This window comes from Armigeres subalbatus, chromosome 2, assembly GCF_024139115.2.
Source record: "Armigeres subalbatus isolate Guangzhou_Male chromosome 2, GZ_Asu_2, whole genome shotgun sequence".
Taxonomy (NCBI): Eukaryota; Metazoa; Arthropoda; class Insecta; order Diptera; family Culicidae; genus Armigeres; species Armigeres subalbatus.
The window spans coordinates 194,026,442-194,052,747 of record NC_085140.1 but is presented as its reverse complement, the minus strand read 5'-3'; the positions used below and the strand labels follow the sequence as shown (position 1 = coordinate 194,052,747).

The following is a 26,306-nucleotide window of genomic DNA, read 5'->3' as shown; positions in this document are numbered from 1 at the left end:
TAATATTTAGAACAGCTGGTTTCTAAAAAGCTAATTATATTAATAAATGAAATTACAAGTCACAATTAGCATACAGACTAGGGCTAGCGGGTTTCCCCAGGTTCATCCCCACATCGAAAGTAGGTTTTTCGCCCTCTTTGGCCAACCGGTAAATGCTGTTATGGCCTGGCTTTAACTTAATTGCAATCTTCTTGTCACTTTGGCCAGTTTCTTTTAGGACGAATTCCTTCAATAGCGGAGGCAAATCGATTTCCCTTGGAACTATCTTTTCCGTTCGTTGGGCCACCCTGCAGTATTCTTCCTCTTCGTGTTTGTGAAGTAAACGATAATCCGCTTTATACGACACGCTATCAATTTGTACCAGCTTGGGATAGGTTCGGCCGCGGAATGTCTTTTCAACCGTTACCTTCACTTTACGAGTTTCCTGAAAAGAAGACAAAACATTTGAAAATAAATTGAATTGTAATCTGCATCATCTGCTTACCTCATTCGGTAGTGTTTCGACATTAACGATTTTCATATAACTCGGTTCCGGGTAGCGCTCGAACATGCTTCGAACCACGATGCGTCCAACTCCAAAATTTTTCAGGTTTCCTACAATTTCCCACAACGTTTTTCCTTTGAAGTCGGTAGTGCGACCGATGTACTTGATTGTAGACATTATTCCGGCAACAATGCGATCGATTTTACAGGCAAAAATAATGAAAAAGTTGCAACACCAACTATTTCTGTTAATATTGCGGGATTTATAAAAATATTATGTAAAATTGTTTTTGTTTTGGTTTGATACATGTATAGAAATGTCAAAACTGTTCCCTGATGGTGAATTTTGAATAGATTTTCCCCAGGGGGGGAGTAAGCCTGTCATCCACTATAAAAAAAATACACGAGAGGACCGTGTGTTCTACACATGAATTTGCGCATGTTGTCAATACAAATCAATATCACGTGTAAAACAGATGACATGGCTCATTCAAAACTGAGCATTTTTTTATAAACAAACCACACGGTATTAACGTGTAAAGCAAATCGAATTCGGTTGCTCGACTTGTCATAGTCGCTTGTTTGATATATGATATCTACACACTTAAAAATTATGACCGAACTCGGTTCAATTTTCTACCGAATCAGATCGGTTTCTACTATACAACCGAGGAATTCGGTAAAAAACAAACATTTATCCGCATGTTTTCAAATAATAACCGTACGATCGGTTACATCTGAGCAAAATTGACATAATTCTATGTGGAAAGAACCGATAAGTTCGGTTATTCATTTTTGTATACATATTCGGTACGAGGAACCGAGAAAACTCGGTAAACGGACCGCTAAACATACATTTTGGCATATACTGAACCGAGAAAATACGGTTAAACAATCACGATTGATGGAGACTTGAAAGCTGACACAACATTCATTCTTCAGAATATCGAGGTCGTGGAATTGTTTTCAGAAAGTCTTGGAAAAAGCAATGTTCGAAACGTAGGTAATTTGAAGAAGTTATATTTAATATGTATTAAGACTAACAATATTATTATTTACAGGCAGTGATTTAAAAAGAAAACCGTTTAGCCAGCATAAAAGGCATTGACTTGACACATCCTTACTCCGGAATCATCAGCGTTTGCTAAAAGTGCCCGCAATTTGATTGTTTCTGTACTGTTTTATGTACCGAATTTGTAATTACAACATTTTTTATTTAATTTATAAAACTTCGATCATCTGTAAATATATAGTACACATTTTTTCTGACCGAAACATCCCTTAACCTCATTTGAAACTAACCGAAAACGATATTGCGTAACAGTAAAATCGGTTCTTATGACAGCTTTCGGTTGAATTTGAAAACCGAACATCGGTTGTCATGGGTTCTGCGAACCGAATGTCTTCGGTAAGTTTGACAGTTTAAACTCGACAAAAAGATAACCGAGCGGACGGTTAGTCTTTGTTGAACCGAACAGATAACCGAGCGTTCAGCAGATAAAAACTCGGTTCAAATAAAACCGAGTTCGGTATAATATTTTAAGTGTGTGGATACCTACCTGTCAAAACGTACTGATTTTTCCTTCTTTGACATTTAGTGCCTTATCCTCGCCAGCAAAAGATGTTTCGCCAGTGACGACAGCGACAGTCTTCCTCTATAGACGAATCCAAGTAAAAATAAGAAGAAGACACACGACGGTGTTAACTTTGACAGATCCTACAGCACAGCATAGGAAGATCATTTTAAAATGCTTATAATAAATTCTAGACCAAATGTAATTAAAATCTGATTGAAGCATGATACGGAAAAAGTTCTGAACTGTATGATAGATACATTTTTGGAAAATATTCAAAAAATTGAGATAACCTTCCGAATATGTAATTCAGAACTTTTTCCGAACCCTACATTAATCAGATTTTAATTACAATTTGTCTAGAATTTATTATAAGCATTTTAAAATGATCTTCCTATGCTGTGCTGTAGGATCTGTCAAAGTTAACACCGTCTTGTGTCTTCTTCTTATTTTTACTTGGATTCGTCTATAGTTTATTACCTCTATTAATTATTCCCACCGTGAAAAATTCACCCATTTTCTTGAAAAAGCGCCACTACCTATTTTAATGGGTACCCATTAATGGGTAAAGTCATCTAACCGTGTGGGTGGTGCGCAGGGATGCCAGATTTGAAGACACACGGACAGATAAATCCAAGAGGAATACAGTACTAGGTGCTCCAATCTGCCAAGTTTGTGCACGGATAAAAATATAAAAGCTAAATAGATTAAAATTTAAGCTAAAACCATATTCGGTCTATCCACTCATTACTAGGATTATTTTTGATTTAATTTATTGAGGAATATATTTCATTTAATCATTGGAAGGCTTTCCTTGCTATGATTTTTAGGCAACGGTGTGTTTGTTGTTTGCATCTAAATCAAACACAAAAAAAAAAACAAACTGTGACTCAACATCACGACGGTAAAAATGAATGTTCTACAAGACGGGATTTGCATGGGGATGAAACATCGATTAACCTGTCGATTAAAATGTAAAGAGCAACGGCAAGTAGTGAGTTCATTTGATTGGAATAATCATCAAGAGCGGGGGTAATTACGGATGATTCTTTCCATCCTTTTCGCGAACTAGTTGTAACCTACGAGGGTACTGGCTTTGTTGCATATGGGAAACACGAGGGGAAACAGGAAAACGACACAAGAAGTTTTTTCTGGGCCGAAAAGTCCCGAAAACGATGATAAATCCTGCAAAAAAGACAAAACCTGCACAAGTTATATTCCATCCTTTTTGAGGGATATGCCGTTTTTTTTTTGGTATAGAAAAAAATGTGTAGTTCCTCGTGGGAAATTCGTCATTTCGGTGCAACTCGGGAACAAAAGTGCGAAAAAAGAATGGAAGAGAAGAAGGCGGGGGTGAAAAATTCATTTTCAGTGCAAAACGAAAACAAACCGGCTGGCTCTCCCATACTAAAATCCAAGATGGCTGAATCGTGAATTTGGCAGATTGGAACACCTAGTGGTGTATTCATCTTGGATAAATCTACCCAAACTTTGAGTTCTATATACGCACTATTGAGAATATCGCAGAAAAAAAAATCAGAAGGGTTGTGTACAAAACACGACCGCCCGACGTAAACTACGAATAACATTTTGGTGCAATGATAAATTTAGCGTCATGTAAATACTAGTTTGTTAAACGCTACAGAATCTACCGTCACAGTTTTCTTGTAATCAATAAAGAATGCGCCTCCTTGTTAATCGGTATGGGTGCACATATTATGTGCAACCATAACACTCACCAAAGGGCGGGGCCAAGATGAATACACAGCTAGGTGTTGCAGTCTGCCCAATTTATGGACGAGAAGAAGGCGGGGGTGAAAAATTCATTTTCGGTGCAAAACATAAACAAACTGGCTGGCTCTCCCATACTAAAATCCAAGATGGCTGAATCGTGAATTTGGCAGATTGGAACACCTAGTGGTGTATTCATCTTGGGCGGGGCTAGAGGGTTTACGTTATTGACTATAGGAAAGCTGCTTTTTAGCGTGCGTGAAATATTTCGTTCACAACATTTGGACTATAGACTAACGCAAAATGAACTCTCCCAAGAAATTATGACGTTTGAGCGGGTCGCATAATGAACGCAAAATGAACTTTTGTTCGAGAAGACGACCCGCTCAAATGTCAAAATCCATCGGGTGAGTGAATTTGATGAACCGCTGCACAGGTCTATGGTCCAATGGACTAAACCACGATGACGTCACGCGTCGATTTTCAGTAAAAAGAAAACCTCATCTGAGGGCAAAGTTTACAAAAAATGAACATCAACGTGAACATCCGGTGAACTAAAAGCTTCGAATTCACTCAAATGTTCATCGGCCCGCAGCGGATGTCATTTTTTCGAGCGAAAAGAAGATGATTCGAGGAAAAAGAAGACCCTCGTGGTTAAGTCCATAGACTAACGCAAAATGAACTCCCCCAAGAAATTATGACGTTTGAGCGGGTCGCATAATGAACGCAAAATGAACTTTTGTTCGAGAAGACGACCCGCTCAAATGTCAAAATCCATCAGGTGAGTGAATTTGATGAACTCCTGCACAGGTCTATGCACCGAATGAACACAATGACGTTTGAGACGGGCGCTGTTTACTAAAAATGAACACTTGCATGAACTCGATGAATGAAAAAGTATTCATTCTTAGTAAACAGCGCACCGCTCAAACGTCAATGATGAACTCGGTGCATTGGACCATCGATTGCTAGTTACACTACGATGGCATCTGTGGCGGTCATTACAGTAGCGCGGTAAAGTATATTTCTGTATGCGAATAATTCTATGCAGCCTCTGACGCGCGCACGTGATTCGGCTACCAATGAAAACTTTCTGCTATTACCAGGCGATTTGCACTTCGCAGAAAAATTGTCTTGGTTCAACTTTCTCTTCTATAAAATTGTGGTTCTGGAAAGAACCGAATTATTTTCCATAAAGCGCCTTTCCAAACACTAACAGCAACAAAACCAAAATATCTGAAAAATACTGCGCTATGGTGAGGTCTTCAACGGTTTGACTGGTATCGGTTAAAAGTAACATTTTCTCGGATGATTCTGAGTTGAATTGACGAGTGCGGATCATAAAATCTGTGCGAAATCATGCGTGCAACAGTTTTGAATCCATGGTTTTGCACAGATTTTGCGAACTCCACTTAAACAATATAAAATGGGATATCAGAAAATCAAATACATCTCGGAACACATTCTTCCTCCTAGCAAAATATTTGGTGGCCCTGAAAAAGGGCCGTTTGTTTCTGTTGGCATGAAGCCATTTGAAGTGATGTTCATCGCGTGCCGGTAATCGCCTAGATGATGTCTTTTAGGATGGTGGTCCTACAAAGGGTCGTCTGTCACGCTGGTTCGTCGAAAATGATGTTGAGTACTGATCTGACGCTGTGCTACTGACCAGTAAACATATACCAACGGCAAGAGAATAATTGAACTGCTGAATGTCCAGGTAAGAAAAGACATCCTTCGGTGTGCGTCACAGTACTTGAATTGTACTAGAATAAGTGAATATAAGAGAACATAATTAATGGAAATAAATGTATTCGTTTCTATGAGAAAACTCACCATGAAAGACTACATTCTGACTGTTTCACAGCTGATGTAGAATAGAATCTAGGTAACCTTGAGTAAGAATCGCGAGAATAGTACACATCTTGTTGTTAAAACAAAGTAAAGCTCAACCGGAGGTTGGCCAGGACCCTCAACCGGCAAAGACACCACGACAACATGAATTAATTGTGTTGGGAAATATCTTTCGGATACCTGAAGATATCCGCGAGAGGGCCTCACACGAATGAAACATAATAATTCACAGTACGTGAATGTCCAATGTGCTGAAAATAGTTAAAGTACAGAAATCATTGTTAATGAAAATAATTTATTCGTTTCTACAAGACACCTCACCATAAGAAGCTATAAGCTCTGACAGTATAGCTGCGATGCAGAATACCCTCCAGGTGATCTTGAGAGACGATCGCTGAAATGCAACCCATGTTTACAGTGTCGCGCTTGTAGCTCGAGAGAGCATCAAACGGCAAAGATACTCCGACAGAAGGAAAGAGTTGTTTTGAGAAGCGTGTCTCAGTCATGGAAGGATATTCGTGAGCGGGCGTCTCAGGGATGGGACGCATTACATCAGTTGAAGTACTCCTTTTCAGGTGAACAGGAATCGTTGGAGTGCAACGCCAGGTTAACAGCGTCGCGTTTTGGCTCGAACAAGGTAGAGCTCCACCGGAGGAAGGCCGCAACCCTCAACGCAAAGATACCCCGATAGCAGGAAAAAGTTATGTTGCGGTCAAAGAAATTTATCCGTGCACACTTAAAATATTATACCGAACTCGGTTTTATTTGAACCGAGTTTTTATCTGCTGAACGCTCGGTTATCTGTTCGGTTCAACAAAGACTAACCGTCCGCTCGGTTATCTTTTTGTCGAGTTTAAACTGTCAAACTTACCGAAGACATTCGGTTCGCAGAACCCATGACAACCGATGTTCGGTTTTCAAATTCAACCGAAAGCTGTCATAAGAACCGATTTTACTGTTACGCAATATCGTTTTCGGTTAGTTTCAAATGAGGTTAATGGATGTTTCGGTCAGAAAAAAATGTGTACTATATATTTACAGATGATCGAAGTTTTATAAATTAACTAAAAATTGTTGTAATTACAAATTCGGTACGTAAAACAGTACAGAAACAATCAAATTGCAGGCACTTTTAGCAAACGCTGATGATTCCGGAGTAAGGATGTGTCAAGTCAATGCCTTTTATTCTGGCTAAACGGTTTTCTTTTTAAATCACTGCCTGTAAATAATAATATTGTTAGTCTTAATACATATTAAATATAACTTCTTCAAATTACCTACGTTTCGAACATTGCTTTTTCCAAGACTTTCTGAAAACAATTCCACGACCTCGATATTCTGAAGAATGAATGTTGTGTCAGCTTTCAAGTCTCCATCAATCGTGATTGTTTAACCGTATTTTCTCGGTTCAGTATATGCCAAAATGTATGTTTAGCGGTCCGTTTACCGAGTTTTCTCGGTTCCTCGTACCGAATATGTATACAAAAATGAATAACCGAACTTATCGGTTTTTTCCACATAGAATTATGTCAATTTTGCTCAGATGTAACCGATCGTACGGTTATTATTTGAAAACATGCGGATAAATGTTTGTTTTTTACCGAATTCCTCGGTTGTATAGTAGAAACCGATCTGATTCGGTAGAAAATTGAACCGAGTTCGGTCATAATTTTTAAGTGTGTGGGTTGACGGATATACACAGTACGTGGATGTCCAATGTGCTGAAATTAGTACAGAAATGTTAATGTTGTTAATGAAAATGATTTATTCGTTTCTACATAATACCTTACCATAGATACTAAAAGTACTGACAGTATTGCAGCAGAAGCAGAATATGTTCCAGGTGACCTTGTAAGAAGATCGCTGGAATGCAATGCCATTTTAACAGCGTCGCGTTTGTGGCTCGAACAAGGTAGAGCTCCACCGGAGGAAGGCCGAGACCCTCAACCAGCAAGGATACCCCGACAGCAGGAAAGAGTTGATTTGCGAGACGTCTTCCAGGCACAGAAGGATATTCGCAAGCGGGCGTCTCGTAGTTGAAATACACCTCTCAGGTGAACAGGATAAGGGCAGCAGGGACTATGTCCAAGGGCTTGACGATCCCTCCCCAGGCCATCTGCGAGTTGTGGGGCTTGCCTAGGATGTGGTGGGGTTTGACAGTGGGCCCTGTTAAACCTCTATAAAAAGCTGCATGTATCCGCAAGTAGGCCCCACCAAAGCGACCGTGTGCCGCTCAAAGCGCACAAGCCCAAGTCCTGGTGTTAGGTGGGACGCTAAACAGCCCTGACACGACGGCCCTCCGCAGGCCCAATAAGCCGCCTAGAAAACCAATCATTACGAACAATATAAGAGATAATGCGACTCGATATAATCGGCAAAGACCTAGGCGACGAATACAGGATCACGATTGGAAGCTTGGAACATGGAATTGCAAGTCGCTAGGTTTCGCAGGTTGCGACAGGATGATCTACGATGAATTACATCCCCGCAACTTCGACGTCGTGGCGCTGCAGGAGATTTGCTGGACAGGACAGAAAGTGTGGAAAAGCGGGCATCGAGCGGCTACCTTCTACCAAAGCTGTGGCACCACCAACGAGCTGGGAACCGGCTTCATAGTGCTGGGTAAGATGCGCCAACGCGTGATTGGGTGGCAGCCAATCAACGCAAGGATGTGCAAGCTGAGGATTAAAGGCCGTTTCTTCAACTATAGCATCATCAACGTGCACTGCCCACACGAAGGGAGACCCGACGACGAGAAAGAAGCGTTCTACGCACAGCTGGAGCAGACATACGATGGATGCCCACTGCGGGACGTTAAAATCGTCATCGGTGACATGAACGCACAGGTAGGAAAGGAGGAAATGTATAGACCGGTCATCGGACCGGATAGTCTGCACACCGTATCGAATGACAACGGCCAACGATGCATAAACTTCGCAGCCTCCCGCGGAATGGTAGTCCGAAGCACCTTCTTTCCCCGCAAAAATATCCACAAGGCCACATGGAGATCACCTAACCAAGAAACGGAAAACCAAATCGACCACGTTCTAATCGACGGTAAATTCTTCTCCGACATCACGAACGTCCGCACTTACCGCAGTGCGAATATTGAATCCGACCACTACCTCGTTGCAGTATGTCTGCGCTCAAAACTCTCGACGGTGTACAACACGCGTCGAAGTCGGACGCCGCGGCTTAACATTGGGCGGCTACAAGATGGTAGACTAGCCCAAGAATACGCGCAGCAGCTGGAAGTGGCACTTCCAACGGAAGAGCAGCTAGGCGCAGCGTCTCTTGAAGATGGCTGGAGAGATATTCGATCCGCCATTGGTAGCACCGCAACCGCTGCACTTGGCACGGTGCCCCCGGATCAGAGAAACGACTGGTATGACGGCGAATGTGAGCAGTTAGTGGAAGAGAAGAATGCAGCATGGGCGAGATTGCTGCAACACCGCACGAGGGCGAACGAGGCACGATATAAACAGGCGCGGAACAGACAAAACTCGATTTTCCGGAGGAAAAAGCGCCAGCAGGAAGATCGAGACCGTGAAGAAACGAAGCAACTGTACCGCGCTAATAACACACGAAAGTTCTATGAGAAGTTAAACCGTTCACGTAAGGGCCACGTGCCACAGCCTGATATGTGTAAGGACATAAACGGGAACCTTCTTACGAACGAGCGTGAGGTGATCCAAAGGTGGCGGCAGCACTACGAAGAACACCTGAATGGCGATGTGGCAGACGAAGATGGCGGTATGGTGATGGACCTGGGAGACCGCGCGCAGGGCATAATTCTACCGGCTCCGGATCTCCAGGAAATCCAGGAGGAGATTGGCCGGCTGAAGAACAACAAAGCCCCTGGGGTTGACCAACTACCAGGAGAGCTATTTAAACACGGTGGTGAGGCACTGCCTAGAGCGCTGCACTGGGTCATTACCAAGATTTGGGAGGAGGAAGTTTTGCCGCAGGAGTGGATGGAAGGTGTCGTGTGTCCCATCTACAAAAAGGGCGATAAGCTGGATTGTAGCAACTACCGCGCAATCACATTGCTGAACGCCGCCTACAAGGTACTCTCCCAAATTTTATGCCGTCGACTAGCACCAGCTGCAAGGGAGTTCGTGGGGCAGTACCAGGCGGGTTTTATGGGCGAACGCTCCACCACGGACCAGGTGTTCGCCATTCGCCAAGTACTGCAGAAATGCCGCGAATACAACGTGCCCACACATCATCTATTCATCGACTTCAAAGCCGCATATGATACAATCGATCGGGACCAGCTATGGCAGCTAATGCACGAACACGGTTTTCCGGATAAACTGACACGGTTGATCAAAGCGACGATGGATCGGGTGATGTGCGTAGTTCGTGTTTCAGGGGCATTCTCGAGTCCCTTCGAAACCCGCAGAGGGTTACGGCAAGGTGATGGTCTTTCGTGTTTGCTATTCAACATCGCTTTGGAAGGGGTAATACGAAGAGCAGGGATTAACACGAGTGGTACAATTTTCAATAAGTCCGTCCAGCTATTTGGTTTTGCCGACGACATAGATATTATGGCACGTAACTTTGAGAAGATGGAGGAAGCCTACATCAGACTGAAGAGGGAAGCTAAGCGGATCGGACTAGTCATCAACACGTGGAAGACGAAGTACATGATAGGAAGAGGTTCAAGAGAAGACAATGTGAGCCACCCACCGCGAGTTTGCATCGGTGGTGACGAAATCGAGGTGGTAGAAGAATTTGTGTACTTGGGCTCACTGGTGACTGCCGAAAATGACACCAGCAGAGAAATTCGGAGACGCATAGTGACTGGAAATCGTACGTACTTTGGACTCCGCAAGACGCTCCGATCGAATAGAGTTCGCCACCGTACCAAACTGACAATCTACAAAACGCTAATTAGACCGGTAGTCCTCTACGGACACGAGACCTGGACGATGCTCGTGGAGGACCAACGCGCACTTGGAGTTTTCGAAAGGAAAGTGCTGCGTACCATCTATGGTGGGGTGCAGATGGCGGACGGTACGTGGAGGAGGCGAATGAACCACGAATTGCATCAGCTGTTGGGAGAACCATCCATCGTTCACACCGCGAAAATCGGACGACTGCGATGGGCCGGGCACGTAGCCAGAATGTCGGACAGTAACCCGGTGAAAATGGTTCTCGACAACGATCCGACGGGCACAAGAAGGCGAGGTGCGCAGCGGGCAAGGTGGATCGATCAGGTGGAAGATGACTTGCGGACCCTCCGTAGACTGCGTGGTTGGCGACGTGTAGCCATGGACCGAGCCGAATGGAGAAGACTCTTATATACCGCACAGGCCACTTCGGCCTTAGTCTGATTAAATAAATAATAGGTGAACAGGAATCGTGGAAGTGCAACGACAGGTTAACAGCGTCGCGTTTTGGCTCGAACAAGGTAGAGCTTCACCGGAGGAAGGCCAAAACCCTCCACCGGCAAAGATACCCCGACAGCAGGAAAAAGTTATGTTGCGGGCACGGAAAGATATCCGTGAGTGGACGGATGTACACAATACGTGGATGTCCAATGTGCTAAAATAAGTACAGAAGACTCTTATATACCGCACAGGCCAGTGTTGTAAAATGTCATTTGCATTCGTTTGTATAATTTTCCCAGAACTTTTTCCAGAAGGTAGCTATCAATTCATGATGTATGACGAACTTATAGCGCTGAAATGTGCCTACAACTTTGTCTAACAAGACATTGCTGTAAATATGTAATCTGGGGCGTGGGAGGCAAAATGTCATTCAAATGACATTATGTCAAATGACACGTGACATTTTGGAGAGTTTTCACTCTCCAGCCAAATATGTTATATTTAGAGCAATGTACCCTTGGACAAAAATATAGCCCTACTCAAGCGTTATGAGTACATCTAAAATTATGCCATAAATTTGGCTTCTAAAGAAAGTTATGAACAAATTAGTCAAATGACATGCAGATGACATTTTACAAGCCTGGCACAGGCCACTTCGGCCTTAGTCTGATTAAATAAATAATAGGTGAACAGGAATCGTGGAAGTGCAACGACAGGTTAACAGCGTCGCGTTTTGGCTCGAACAAGGTAGAGCTCCACCGGAGGAAGGCCAAAACCCTCAACCGGCAAAGATACCCCGACAGCAGGAAAAAGTTATGTTGCGGGCACGGAAAGATATCCGTGAGTGGACGGATGTACACAATACGTGGATGTCCAATGTGCTAAAATAAGTACAGAAATCATTGTTAATGAAATACCTTACCATAGCCATACCTTACCATAGATACTAAAAGTACTGACAGTACTGACAGTATTGCAGCAGATGCAGAATATCCTCCAGGTGACCTTGAAAGAAGATCGCTGGAATGAAACGCCAGGTTAACAGCGTCGCATTTGTGGCTCGAACAAGGTAAAGCTCCACCGTAGGAAGGCCGAGACCCTCAACCGGCAAAGATACCCCGACAGCAGGAATGAGTTTATTTGCGAGACGTCTTCCAGGCACAGAAGGATACTAGCAAGCGGGCGTCTCAGGGATGGGATGGAACCTCACCATTAGACATTTTAAGTACTGATAATATGGGCCGGTGATACGAGAAGTAGGAACAGTATCTTCTACATTCTGCTCGTAGATTTCGAACAAATGTCAGATCGAGACATGTTCCTCCGAGTGTGGTTGCTTGAGTAGGATCCGTAGCTAATTCCATGCGAAGGTATTGCCTCATGAAGTCGATAAACTCGGTGTTTTCTTCCTTCGAGACATCGATGTTGAAATCACCGGTCACGATTATGGGCATGCTCGAATTCACGTACATACAGAGATTCCGCGCCGCGAAGAGTTTCTTCTGTTTGGTGGTTGTGCTAGGAGATATGTACAACGCAACCAGTAGTGTACGGATGCCCATAATATCGACCTCAGCAGAACAAACATCGCCATATTCATCTGCCATAATGAGCGTTGTGTCGTTTCTTCGACTGGCCTTTTGAATCGCATGAGGGCTGGCTACATTAAACGCTGACCTGTTGTGGTATATGGCAACACCCGCTGCTCTCGTGCTGGATCGCTTGGACTGGGAAACGCAATTATATCCTGATATTTCAGTTATGGTGCCATCATCCTGCCAGGTTTCACTCAGTGCTAAAATATCTCCAGTCATCAGTACATGGTCTGTACTAACATCCAGAGCATGAGCACCCACACTCTGAACATTTGCGGATACCAAAACAATGCCAGAACCCTTGGTCGCCACGAACTGCAGTAACTCCTCGCTAATGGTGCACAAACGATGATTCGACAGGCGTGTCATTTCCGTTCGAAGTTCCCGTATCTTCGGTGTGTCGCTACCCTTGGCATGATGAAACTTGAAGTCCTTCTTGGCGTTGGTCAGAAACAGACCATCAAGGGAGGACACTCTGGAGAGGCCAACATACACCAGCTGTTGCTCTTGTCCTTTCTCGTAATGGTACACAATTTGCGGGAATGTTCCACCCTGGGATTTGTGTACCGTTAAAGCACAGGCACTGACCACCGGGAACTGAACCCTTTTACATTTGACACTCCCGAGGGATACGTTCACCGACCGTTTGCCTATTGGTGTCCAATCCTGCTGTAAGACTCCTGGTTTTGAATGTACGAGAGGCCTGGATTTCACTCTCAAAATCCATCCAATAGAATCGTTCTCAAATTTTAACCACAGCCGTGCAACTTGCTGTTCAGGATCATCATCGCTTTGTTCTACATCAAGGAACAATTAGAAAAGCTGCCGATTCAACATCCCATACTGGCCGATGGATGAAACGCGAATTTTGCTGCCACTCACGGTTGATGATGGACGCCGTGCACAACTCAAGAAGAGGTCCGTAGAGATACACAATGTACTGGAGACCAAAGCATTCGATACTCTCGACGAATTTCTCGCCGATTGCAAGTGTTCGTTTGAGATTTACCTTGATGTTATCCGCGCATCTATAACACGACCAACGGTATTGATCAAACGGTTGATGACGGAATTATGGACCAATCCTTTCAACCCGTGGATCGCCAATGTCTTGCAGTCAAACATGGATCTCCAGTTCATCCTCGAAGAGTTTTCTTGTGCAGCGTACGTCGTCGAGTACGTAAACAAGGCGAATCGTGGCATAAGCAGTTTGCACCGTGATCTTGTGCAGCCTTCTGAGCAGTTCCCGGATCAAGACCACCTGTCCTTATTGAAGAAAGTCGGCATCAAGATGCTGAACTCTGTTGAAATGTCTGCACAAGAAGCTGCCTGGTACCTTCTTCGTCAATCTATGTCGGAGGCCAGTAGAAAGGTGGAATTCATTCCTACCATGTGGCCGCACGAAAGGACCAAGACAAGAAAGCGTACAAAGCAGATGGACGAAGAAGGCATCTCAGATGATTCCGTCGACATATGGACATCCAACATCATCCAAAAGTACGAGGCACGTGAAGGTCTAGAGGATGTCTGCTTGGCTGATTTTGTAGCGCACTACACGAAAGTGAAGAGTTCCACCAACGGATATAATCGTCGATCCACTGCACGTGTGTTGCGTTGGCGAGCGTATCCGATGTCTGACCTCGATGACTACAAGCGGGAGATGGTTTTGCTGTTTCTGCCATTCCGCAATGAAATGTGCGATTTGCTCGATTGTAACAAATTCCTGCAGTTGTACGACAATCAAGAAAGCGCTCTGCTTCTGAAACGTAAGGAATACGACTGCGAATTTAATCTTGAACATACTGTTGAGGAGTACCTGCGTATGTGTGGTGCCGACGCAGGTCAAGAGCAGGAGACTGTCACAGACAAACTCAATGATTGTGTGCGAACAATCCATATGGATCCAAACGACGACGATATCCAGAACCTGCCAACGAACACGTTGAACGCAGTCGTTAAACAGCGGTCTAATGACATCGATAAAGAAGCATACTGCCAAATGGTACAAGCCACGAATCCTGATCAGTGGGCATTGATTATCCATGTCATCCACTCGATCCACAGCTTCGATGACATTAGAAAACCACTTCAAATATTCTTCACTGGCCCGGCTGGGAGCGGAAAAACCTTCACGTTGCGTATCCTGATGGAAACATACAACCGTTTTAGTCAAGCACACAACGCCCAGAACAACGCATACGTTGCATGTGCTTCTAAAGGAAAGGCAGCAGTGGCTATTGGTGGTTCACAACAGTTCACTCTGCCTTCCGGTTAACCATGTCCCGCAGGAACAGCGCAAAATTAAGTTTCGAAACCCTCCAGCTTTATCGGAACGCATTTGCGCACGTTCGGGCTATCATAGTCGACGAAGTGAGCATGATTGGCGCCAATATACTGGACGCAATTCACGCGCGGCTACAAGACATCCGAAGCGAGTATGATGATGCTTTTGGAGGAATGGACATCATTTTCGTTGGAGACTTTCGCCAGCTTCCTCCAGTAAATGCAAGATTTGTGTTCAAGCCACCTGCAAATTCTATGCATGGAGCTGTTCTTTGGCAGTCACTACAGTTTCATCCCCTTGTCAGGGTCATGAGGCAGAGCGATGAGGAATTCTCAGCTGTCCTGACGAGTATTGGAAATGGTGAACGCTTGTCAGATGAACAAACTAAGCTCATCGAAAGCCGCTTTCGTACAGCCCAATGGTGCAAGGAAAATGTACCCAACACCATACGCCTCTTTCATCGTAACCTCGACGTGGAACAGTACAACAGCGACGTACTGAGAGAAACGGACGGGCTGGATTGTCTGGCCGAAGATCTTTTCAATGGGTACAGGACTAACGAGCAGCTTGCAAGCGCCAGGAACAAGTTACACAAAATGAGTGTGGTGGAAGCCGGCGGGTTGCCTTACATGTTGCGTCTCACCTAGGGCTTCCATTCCCGGAAACGATTTCCCGGGAATTCATATTTACCGGGATTCCCGATTCCCGGGATTTATGTATCAGTTTCCCGAATTTCCCGGGAAATGAACATACTCAAATATTTTGTAATAATTGTCTTATTTTTTTAAAATTTGATGATAACGGATTTTGGGGTATCAATAACATTTTTTTACTAGCATCATCTCTTTTGAAGTTTAAGAATTTAAGTTATAACTAAAAATGCTACAGAATCATACGGTGCATTCCAACACGTGTTGAAGGGAGGCAAGACAAAGAACCAGTTTGTATCTATTGTTCGTTTATTCAGTAGGTTGAATTCAGTCGAAATAAAAATTTAGTGTCTGTGGTGAAACAACAGAGCTACCAATGTTCGCAGATATTCAGGCAATAGCAGTGACCGCTTTGGCAGGTTTGTGCTATATTATTGTCAAATGTTTTTTAAGACCTTCAATCCTTTTTTATTCAATTCCCGAACAGACTCATATTCCGATTACTTGTTTGTATTTTGAGATATTTCTGAAATATTTCATGTGAATATTGGATTGACAGATCTTGATGGTAAAACAGATTTTAGGTCTTTAGTATGCGATCATTACAACTGTCTTACAACAAATACTCGCAAAACTTTCGCAATTTGATGCGTTTTAGGTGCTGTTTGCCATTTCAAGCAAAGTTTGACTGAAAAAATGTTATAGTCAGTTAAAGTACGACAATCAAGCACTCGCCTGAAAATTCTTTTTTATTTCGAATGGAAGAATTCTCATTTCATATATTTCATTCGCCTGTGGAAAATGGTTTATCCTTCAAAGTTGACCAGATGACTCTATGCACTAAAAAAAGTAGTCGAGTATAAGAATAGTTCTTGTTAGGAATATTTTGGCGATAATAGAAGAGAATCTCTCGAAGCCGTCGTTGTCCAAAAACTGGAAAAAATGCGGATTCAACCGAACTGAACCAAAACTTTCTCAGGCTTTACACAACTTTTCATCATTTGAAGACAAAATAGCAAGCATCCCTTATGTCGAATGAATATTTTCGAAATGATATTTTACGATAAAATTTAAAATACGATTTTGAATTAGTTTCGAGAGTTTTTTTTATTTCCCGGGATCCCGGGAAATCCCGTGTAATTATTATTTTATTTCCCGTTTCCCGGGTAGTTGATTCCCGGGAAAAATGGAAGCCCTAAGTCTCACCATTGGAATGCCTTACATGATCACAACAAACGTCGAAGTAGAAGACGGGATTGTCAACGGTGCAATCGGCGAGCTGATGTATGTAGAACAAGGAATGTAAAATAACAACATTGCCAATGACAACAACATTATCGTCTCTTGTAAATTTCGGGACAATCTCAACTCGCAATAAGCGTTTGTCCCAAACTGCAACAGAATAGGACAATTATCGCCTGCCACGCATTTTGAGAAGTAGTCGGTTTCCGATTAAGTTTTTTTTGGTAAAATTAGTATCAGTTATCATAGATTAGACATAAACTTAACCATCTGTTAACATGATTTGCGTTTTACTTCTGAAATAAACAACTTATCGCAGTTTGAAAAGTTCACAACAATTACCTCTCCATGTTTGTTACAAATAAAATGGAACGCAACAATGTCTTTATCCTCTGCAGATGGAGACAAAGAGTTATCGCTATTCTCTTTTGTCGCTTGTTTTCTGCATTTTTCAGCGACAATTACAAAGTCTGGGAGATCTACAGCTTTCACGGAACAAATGCTGTCAATCAAATAAACAGTAGCAGGCATGTGCTCTGAAACCACCTCACCAGGATCTTTATTCAGCCACAGCAGTATGTGTGCATGGGGACTTCCGCGATGTTGAAACTCAATTCGTTTGAAGAATTACAATACACGAAAGTTCCCGAACGAGCTTTTTCTCGACGACTGCAGTAACTGCATTATTACGTCAACTAGCTTGTTGAAGTATATACAACATGTTACCGGATCCTCATTCACCAGTGTTGCCCGTTGTAGTGCCGACAGTTGCTGCATAATATTGCCACTTATGTTTCCACCTGACAACTTCTGCAGTGTTTCCAGCAGGAGAGGCCATTTTGTCTCACTGGCACTTAAAGTAAGGAACATCGTCGGTTTTCCCAGCTGCCGAATAATTGTGAATAAATCGCGTTTACGTTGCTGCCAGTATTGCACCGAATTCGGGATGGACTTCAAGAACGACAAATTCCGATCGATGCACTGTCCAAGGAATTCTTTGTCCTTCAGCATTTCTCGTGTTATATTCGCTGTCCCCATACACCGAAAAGTTTTTTGAAGTCCTTCGGAAACGCGCAGTCGAAGAATTTTCATTGCCACGTAAAGCAAATGTTTCGGTTTAACAGCTCGTCTATCACGTCGGCGCAACTCACTGGTAGCCATCATGAAAGGCGTTACCCGTACTTCCGGATTGAACGTTCTCGGCTGTCCTAGATAGATGTCTGGAAACGATATCTCCTCTGTAACCGTTTGGTTCCAATTGTATCTTGCTGGCTCCACCGCAAGTCCAAAATTCATATCCCACCCTAATGAAACAAACTGACAGCATCAGAAATTGAGTGCCGCTTTCGCGTGTCGTCTGACAAGTGAAACACTCATGGCTCCTCTCTTATTCATTCCTTTCGTGACAACACTCATTTACAGTGGTGTGAATGCTCTGTCAAAACAACTGCTTGTCAGAATGATGTCAAGCTCGACACATAGATTACGCCAGTGTGGCGCACGGATGTACATTTAAGGTAAGGAGCATAATGTTGACTGTATAATTTAATATTTGTTATTAAATTAGCTATCCGTCCTTACAAATCTAGAGTATAAATACTCAGGCATTGCTAGAAAAGCGCCTTTCCTGTTTCTACCAGTGGACGATCTAGAAGTGCGCGTCGTGTCTAGAATTTAAAAAAGGCTTAAAACTAATAGTACGGGCAATAGTACGGAAGAAGTTTGTGAATAACGAGAACAAAATAGTACGTTTGCTCAAAATCACCTAAGAACATTTCACTGCAAAACATTTGTGTGATTTAGAAATAGTCCAAGAGAAAGGTCCAGAAACGGGCCTTTCTCTTTTCTATATGTTCTCGGAACAAGTTCCGACTATTCCTCAGGACTTCCGAGAAGCCACAGCCCGATACGCTACGAACATCGTCCCGAAAAGTTAATGGTGAGCAGGAAAGTATTGAACCATCCGTCAATCTGGTTTATAACCCCCCCCCCCCCCCCTCCAACTGCTGGGTTCAGCATGCGCTTCAGACCACCAACAATGTCTGGATGTGCCTATTACCGACTCGAACCACCATCGAACATCATCCGTCAGGTGCTATTCGCCACCGGAATGCACCGCAACGCCATCTACAAGCGACAGTCATCTGCAAGCTACCACGGATCCGGATCCCAACGATAAACAACCGCAAGTACCCTAAGTGACGTCAGAGTAGGAGAGGTGTGTCCAAAATGGACGAATAAATAGTTGTTAAGAAAAACTTTGTGGTAGCGACTCCTTTTTTTATGAAAGCGCAGCCCTTTATTATTAGGTTTTCACTCTTCTTTGTTTGTGTTCGTTTTCCGTGTTCGCAAAGGAACGTCCAGGCCTCGTCTTCTCTGGTTAACAGAAATTTGTTTTTCTACGGCTTTTGAGCTTAAGTGTTGTAAGGCCTTATTTGTATGTTCGTCGTTCACTTGCAAAACCGCTCGAACAAGTATTGTTTTCTCCTTGTGTTCCCCTTGTTAATGAGCCTCGCCAAGGAACTGAATTTGAATGGAAAGATGCTGCTCAAACGACCCTGTGATTCCTTCCCATCCGGTGAGCCGGCTGGTTTCAATGGCGCCCAAACTAAAATTACTATTCCAAGTCGTTTCCGTTCCTTCGGGAGGGGCGAGAAAACAGATCCCTGTTTTGGAGGATCCCTTCGTTCTCCAAACGAAGATTTTTCAAATTAGTGCTTTTTCACCGGAGTAGGACTTGATGTTCCTTTCCGAACCCGGATTCTAGAACAATCGTGTTCTTAGTCTAGGTCAAATTTAGTCTTTTTCCAATTGCATGTATTTTGCATGCGTTAAACACTTAGAATAATCAATTAAATAGTTCAATTTTACAATTTTCCTTGTTTACAATTCCTAGAATATGCAAATGCGTATGAAAAACAATTAGAATATCAAATTTCAATCGTAATCGTCCGGAAAGACACACCGATAATCGTAAATTTCGCGAATAACCCAGAATACCGTATCCGCGATGTTAATTTGGCAATTTGTACGGCCGAAAAGATTGCCACGGAAGTCTGAAGCAATCCGTTTTAGCTCAGAAAAATCGTTAAAAATGTCGGTTACTACGAAAATCTCCAAGAACAATCCGTGTTCTTGCACTTCCGAACCCCACGGAAGGCTTCAAAATTGATTCGGTCGAGATTACAAATCCGAGAAAAATACATCGCGACGCGGCTGAAGTGGAATGCTCTCAAAAAGAACAATCCACATTTCGGAATTATTACCGAAATTCGTTTATACTTACCACGATAAATTGATCATACTTACCGAAAATTGTTCATACTTACCTAGCTCCGATGATTCACAAAAACGCGATCGCGAAACCGGCGAAAAGAAAGTGACATCGCGGGAGTTGACGAGAACGTAAAAAAAAAATTGCTTCGCTTAAGCCCTACCTAGTCCCGGGAACATTCTTTCGAAAAATCCCAACCCCTCAAACCCCAGAATCTTTATTATTCGGTGCTTCAGAGTACTACCGTTAAAGTACAGAAATCATAAAATTCATTTTCTCGGGATTCCAAGAAAGGCCTGAGGTTATTAAAATCAATCATCTGCTCAGGTCTTCCAAAGGAACCCGAGGGTATTAGAATGGCAACTTTGCCGAAAAGTTCAATAAAGTCTCGTTGCGCACCATGCCGGATGCGATATACACGAGCACTATTACATGCAAGATCGGGACCAGCTCAATCGACGAGCTGGCGAATCCATATATCCCATTGCAGTATTCATTACATGGGACAATTGAATAGTCCAAACCTAGAATCATGATTCACCATTTAAAATCTTCAATTCAGTCGCAGAAGTAGATTGATTGAGTACTTACCATTGAAAAATATCGGTCCGGATCACCTACATTCATTGAGGAACAATGACACCACATCCTAGAAACAAGAAAACATATTAAATCAAAAGTCTGTTTACATAAACTGATCTTACCTGGCAGGAAACAACAAAGTTGTCGTAGATAATTTTCCTCATCGCTCAGTCGAATCTGAAACATAAAATGAGAACATGACCGGATAATGTATATAGATTTACTGTTTAGGCACTTACCGAGATTATTCATCCACGAAAACTTATTTCCCCGCCGGAAACGTCGCGAATTTCGCGGAATAAAACGTCGATCGAAGAACGAGGACTCGCGAACCTACGTCTTAATCGCGTTGTAAACAAAAACATCGATTGATTTTTCATTGATTTTCAATACCTAAGTGTATTGGTTATGAGTTACCATTCAAGTGGAATACTATTGCTTCGTCGTCAAATTGATGAAGGTTATTAGGGTATTCCCGGTAACAAACATTGACAGCAGATATTTACAAATCATTAATTCACCATAATCAGTAAATGATATTGGTTGCAGTAAATGAAAACATTGTTTTCCTATCGTTTCAAAATGAAATACTTTCATTTTGAAGAAGGACGATGGGGTAATGTAACCGTTTGGTTCCAATTGTATCTTGCTGGCTCCACCGCAAGTCCAAAATTCATATCCCACCCTAATGAAACAAACTGACAGCATCAGAAATTGAGTGCCGCTTTCGCGTGTCGTCTGACAAGTGAAACACTCATGGCTCCTCTCTTATTCATTCCTTTCGTGACAACACTCATTTACAGTGGTGTGAATGCTCTGTCAAAACAACTGCTTGTCAGAATGATGTCAAGCTCGACACATAGATTACGCCAGTGTGGCGCACGGATGTACATTTAAGGTAAGGAGCATAATGTTGACTGTATAATTTAATATTTGTTATTAAATTAGCTATCCGTCCTTACAAATCTAGAGTATAAATACTCAGGCATTGCTAGAAAAGCGCCTTTCCTGTTTCTACCAGTGGACGATCTAGAAGTGCGCGTCGTGTCTAGAATTTAAAAAAGGCTTAAAACTAATAGTACGGGCAATAGTACGGAAGAAGTTTGTGAATAACGAGAACAAAATAGTACGTTTGCTCAAAATCACCTAAGAACATTTCACTGCAAAACATTTGTGTGATTTAGAAATAGTCCAAGAGAAAGGTCCAGAAACGGGCCTTTCTCTTTTCTATATGTTCTCGGAACAAGTTCCGACTATTCCTCAGGACTTCCGAGAAGCCACAGCCCGATACGCTACGAACATCGTCCCGAAAAGTTAATGGTGAGCAGGAAAGTATTGAACCATCCGTCAATCTGGTTTATAACCCCCCCCCCCCCTCCAACTGCTGGGTTCAGCATGCGCTTCAGACCACCAACAATGTCTGGATGTGCCTATTACCGACTCGAACCACCATCGAACATCATCCGTCAGGTGCTATTCGCCACCGGAATGCACCGCAACGCCATCTACAAGCGACAGTCATCTGCAAGCTACCACGGATCCGGATCCCAACGATAAACAACCGCAAGTACCCTAAGTGACGTCAGAGTAGGAGAGGTGTGTCCAAAATGGACGAATAAATAGTTGTTAAGAAAAACTTTGTGGTAGCGACTCCTTTTTTTATGAAAGCGCAGCCCTTTATTATTAGGTTTTCACTCTTCTTTGTTTGTGTTCGTTTTCCGTGTTCGCAAAGGAACGTCCAGGCCTCGTCTTCTCTGGTTAACAGAAATTTGTTTTTCTACGGCTTTTGAGCTTAAGTGTTGTAAGGCCTTATTTGTATGTTCGTCGTTCACTTGCAAAACCGCTCGAACAAGTATTGTTTTCTCCTTGTGTTCCCCTTGTTAATGAGCCTCGCCAAGGAACTGAATTTGAATGGAAAGATGCTGCTCAAACGACCCTGTGATTCCTTCCCATCCGGTGAGCCGGCTGGTTTCACCTCAGCGTGCTCATCATAAATGATGGATAGTGGTACTCTGTTCTGTGCCGGAGCAATCTCCAGACACTTATCCTCGTTCCATAGAAGGGTATGCTGTTGTACAATCAGCATTTCGACATCGTTGTCGCTCTCCATGGTTTCAATGGCATCATCCACTCGAGGTTGGGTATCGATGGCCTGCAGATTATCCTCGCTTAATGTTATGCCATTTCGGCGATACAGGGGTGTGGTGACCAGATACTGCAGCCAAGCTTTGATTGTTGCCTTCTTTACCCATCCAGACAGGTAACTAGTTTTGTGGATCAAGTGTTTCTTGATTGACACATTGATGGCTCTGTCATCGTCGAGTTGGCGCGGAAGTTCTTTCACCATTTTATCCACATCCACAGGAACGTTTATCACCTGACCAATGATGCCGTAACTGCCTGCTGCAAATCGTAGTCGTCTAATTTGCATAAATGGCAACCGTGGGGCAATGAAACGTTCGCTTATTGGATCCAGTGGTGGGAGATGTGGATTTGACGGATACTCCGGGAACTTGAAACCGTTAGAAGTGGCTAATAACGGCACCTTCCCATGTTTCAGACTCGTTCTACAAGCCTGTGGTTTCCAAATCGATTCCGGGCAATATCTCAAATGCTGCAGCAGTAAGCAATTTGAGGTCATTGGAAAACCACAATCTGTCGCACACGCCACACGGAAAACCGAAACGATTGTTGACGAATCTCTTTTCGAATTCCCTCGTCGCACTTTCCAGGTTTGGCTCAAACGGTTCTATAAAAATCAGATGAGATTAAAGAGAATTTTGAATTTTTCGAAGAGCATATATAGGTCTTACCCTGGCTCAAATGCTCAGAATACGAGAAACCATCCTGTTCGTCACGCATGCTGCTATCAGCGATCGAAGATCGAGCGGGACACGGTGATACAATACCATTCTGATCGAGATTATCGTCAAACAATATTTGAGCCGGTGAATTATCACCGATCATAGGGTCATCAACGATGGCCGATCCATTTTGAATACTGATGACCGTTTCAGCATCACGGGAGCGCACCGGGGGATACACTATAGACACAATATACGACAGAAAGACAAATTTGACAGGAACATCATGTTCAATAAAAAACATGATTTTATTATTTTATTTTAGAAAACCTCATATCGGAATCATACTTGAATATTATAATGAAAGTAGAAACAAATAGCTTTTTGGATAGCTTGAGGGACTCCGATTATGAATTTGGTTTTTCTTAAATTATATTTTTTTTATAAAATTAGGACAAACTAATAATACAGAAAAAACTCTCCGTTACTCGGTAATGAAGAGACCATCGAGTAAGGGAGGATATGGTTTTAGAAGTGAAAATTTTAATTTTCAAATTAGTATGAACAAAACGTATATATAATAATTTATAAGCAGTTGAAAGAAATTTATTTGAACAGGATGCATTATTCATCCAGTTGAAGTTTCTGTGATATTTTCAACTTAAAATAAAGTTAAATTTTCAATACTACAGAAAATGTGACAAAACGTAGCTAAAGCGGAAAACTTGTAATTTATCAGAAATTGCATTACAACAGTCGCACAGTATTCATTTTTCAGATTGTTGTGGCTTCTGATATATTTTGTTCCAAAATTGGAATGTAGTTATCAATAATGTTGAAAATGTGATAAAATTTTGTACTCTTATAAATTTGATATATTAGATGTATTGTGAAATATTGATTATTTGTCAAGGGAAGGAATAAAGACGGACAGAATCAGAATCACCGTATTCGACTAGAGGTCGCACAGACTTAACACACTTAACACACATTCACAACACTTAACGTCTGGCATGGTCCAGTGGTCCAGTGGAGAACTTTTCGCTTTACGAAAAGTTTTCTCCTTACTCACACTCCAAAGCACATGCGTCTAAATGATTGACGTCGCTAACCGCATGGTCACGAAGCCAAAAAAATGCATTATTTTGACAGTAAAGGATCTGGTATAATTTTGCAGTGTTCAAAACATGGAAATAAGGGAAAATTAAAAAGATAATTGTCGAGATGATTTAAAAATTAATTAAAAACAGTTAAAATGTTGGTGATATTTTCAGCTTAAATGCTGTGAAAACTTTAGGGGCTGATCACAAATAACGTAATATCGAATTGGGTAATTTTAGACCTCCTTCCTCCACTTCGTAACACTTTTTGTATGGATATTTTCAATTATTTGTATGAACCGTTACACTTGAACTATCTCTCCCTCCCATTGCAGCACTATGCTTTTTTTTGGAAATTTAATAAATATTGAAACTTCTATTTTATATTATTATTTATTTTAAGATTTCCTACCTCCAGTAGAAGGCCCTTCTCCAGCGTCCCACCCAGCAGTGGACGACGCTTCTCCTTTGGCCACCTTCTTTCTCACCCGATAATCCCGCGATCGTTCGGCTGCCGTTTTCGCTTGCTTCGGAGGATCGTCACCTCCTTGTTCCTGCGTACGTTTGCGGAAACTACGCACATACTTTATGTTCATGTGTTGGGACATGATTTCACACTTCACGTCACTTTCTTCACTTTCTTTACTAACTTCACTTATTTCTCAATAGTTATTCACTATCCAGCAGACGAAAACTCTTGTAAAGCACAAATCGCACTATTTGGGGTTTTTAAGAGAAATTTTCACTCTATCAACACTTCGTTACTAATTTTTGATGTTTGTGTTAGGGAAGACTTGTAAAAGCGAACGGTTTCAAGAGACATAACTTTTCTATCGGTCGAAATCCCGCCCCTTTGGTAAATGTAAACAATTCCTCATTCACGAATGGGGCGGGGCTGCTGATTTAATGTTATTGAATACTAGCAAAGTGCTTTTCTCTCGCGTGTTGATTTTTTCAAAATTACGAATCGAGCAGATGCGAGAAATGGCAGATCGACGACAGGGAAGAAAAAAGCAGGCGGAAGCAAAAAAAGTTGCGAAATACAAGGCCCTGGACGCAGCAGAAGGAGAAACCCGTTTGGAGAAGAAGAAGCAGAAGCGGAGGCAAAAGCAAAGGCAGAAGCGGAGGCAGAAGTGGAAGCGGCAAGGAAATAAATCGAACCCACAGTTCATTTACCTTCAAAGGTCGGTTTCCTCACAGGGCAAAAGCCTCCAAGTAACTTTTACTTTGGAACCACTGCGCAAATAACCAACAACAAAACAAGTAACCAAACGGCCCTTTTCAGGGCCAAAATAATTCTGAGAGAGGTTTTGATGTATTTTCGAGTTATTTTCTTCCATTGTTGGGGTTAACTGCAAAGGACCGTATCTTTTAAAGATGAATTCTCAGAGAGACATTTGCAAGAGTCAATTACACGATTACGACGATATCGATGCTATCTTTGCGATTGAATCGTCCAGTAACCAAGCATTAATGTTTTGCATTTTAAATAAAATTATTGGCGAATCAATTCTCTCTATAGCAAAATGTTAGTTCAAATATAAGGGAGTTTATATTTATAAATGCGCAACCATAATCAATAATCAAACTATCGAACCTTGCCAGAGATTCTGATTCTGCTAGCAATGGAAACTTACTTCCATCGCCAAGCGATTATGATTTGCGATTGGAAGACTATTCGTCTCCGCTCAATCTTCTCTTTTATAAAATGATTGTCCTGAAAAGAACCGATTTGTTTTTCATGTATGTGTGAGGTAAAGTTGTTTACTATTTTGTTCTAAATCACTGTTATTAATTACT

At 42.4% G+C, this 26,306-nt stretch overlaps 3 protein-coding genes and 1 long non-coding RNA gene across 5 annotated transcripts in view; 2 read left to right on the top strand and 2 right to left on the bottom strand.

Annotated features, from left to right (window-relative positions):
* The window catches only part of LOC134211441 (tRNA N6-adenosine threonylcarbamoyltransferase-like), a 60,854-nt gene that overhangs the window by 2,567 nt on the left and 31,981 nt on the right, over positions 1-26,306 (top strand). The window lies entirely within an intron of this gene.
* LOC134211443 (uncharacterized) lies at positions 17-782 on the bottom strand. Its single transcript, XM_062688297.1, has 2 exons — positions 485-782; positions 17-424 (listed from the first exon to the last, which is right to left on the bottom strand). Exons 1-2 carry the CDS (start codon positions 659-661, stop codon positions 53-55), a joined length of 549 nt encoding a protein of 182 aa, XP_062544281.1. The 5' UTR covers positions 662-782; the 3' UTR covers positions 17-52.
* On the top strand, positions 14,848-15,501 carry LOC134209462 (uncharacterized). Its single transcript, XM_062685448.1, has one exon. The coding sequence runs from the start codon at positions 14,848-14,850 to the stop codon at positions 15,499-15,501; it is 654 nt and encodes a 217-aa protein (XP_062541432.1).
* Positions 20,197-21,117, bottom strand: LOC134215681 (uncharacterized). Its single transcript, XR_009980268.1, has 4 exons — positions 20,842-21,117; positions 20,725-20,779; positions 20,612-20,669; positions 20,197-20,544 (listed from the first exon to the last, which is right to left on the bottom strand). It is a non-coding gene; the product is annotated as an uncharacterized LOC134215681 (long non-coding RNA).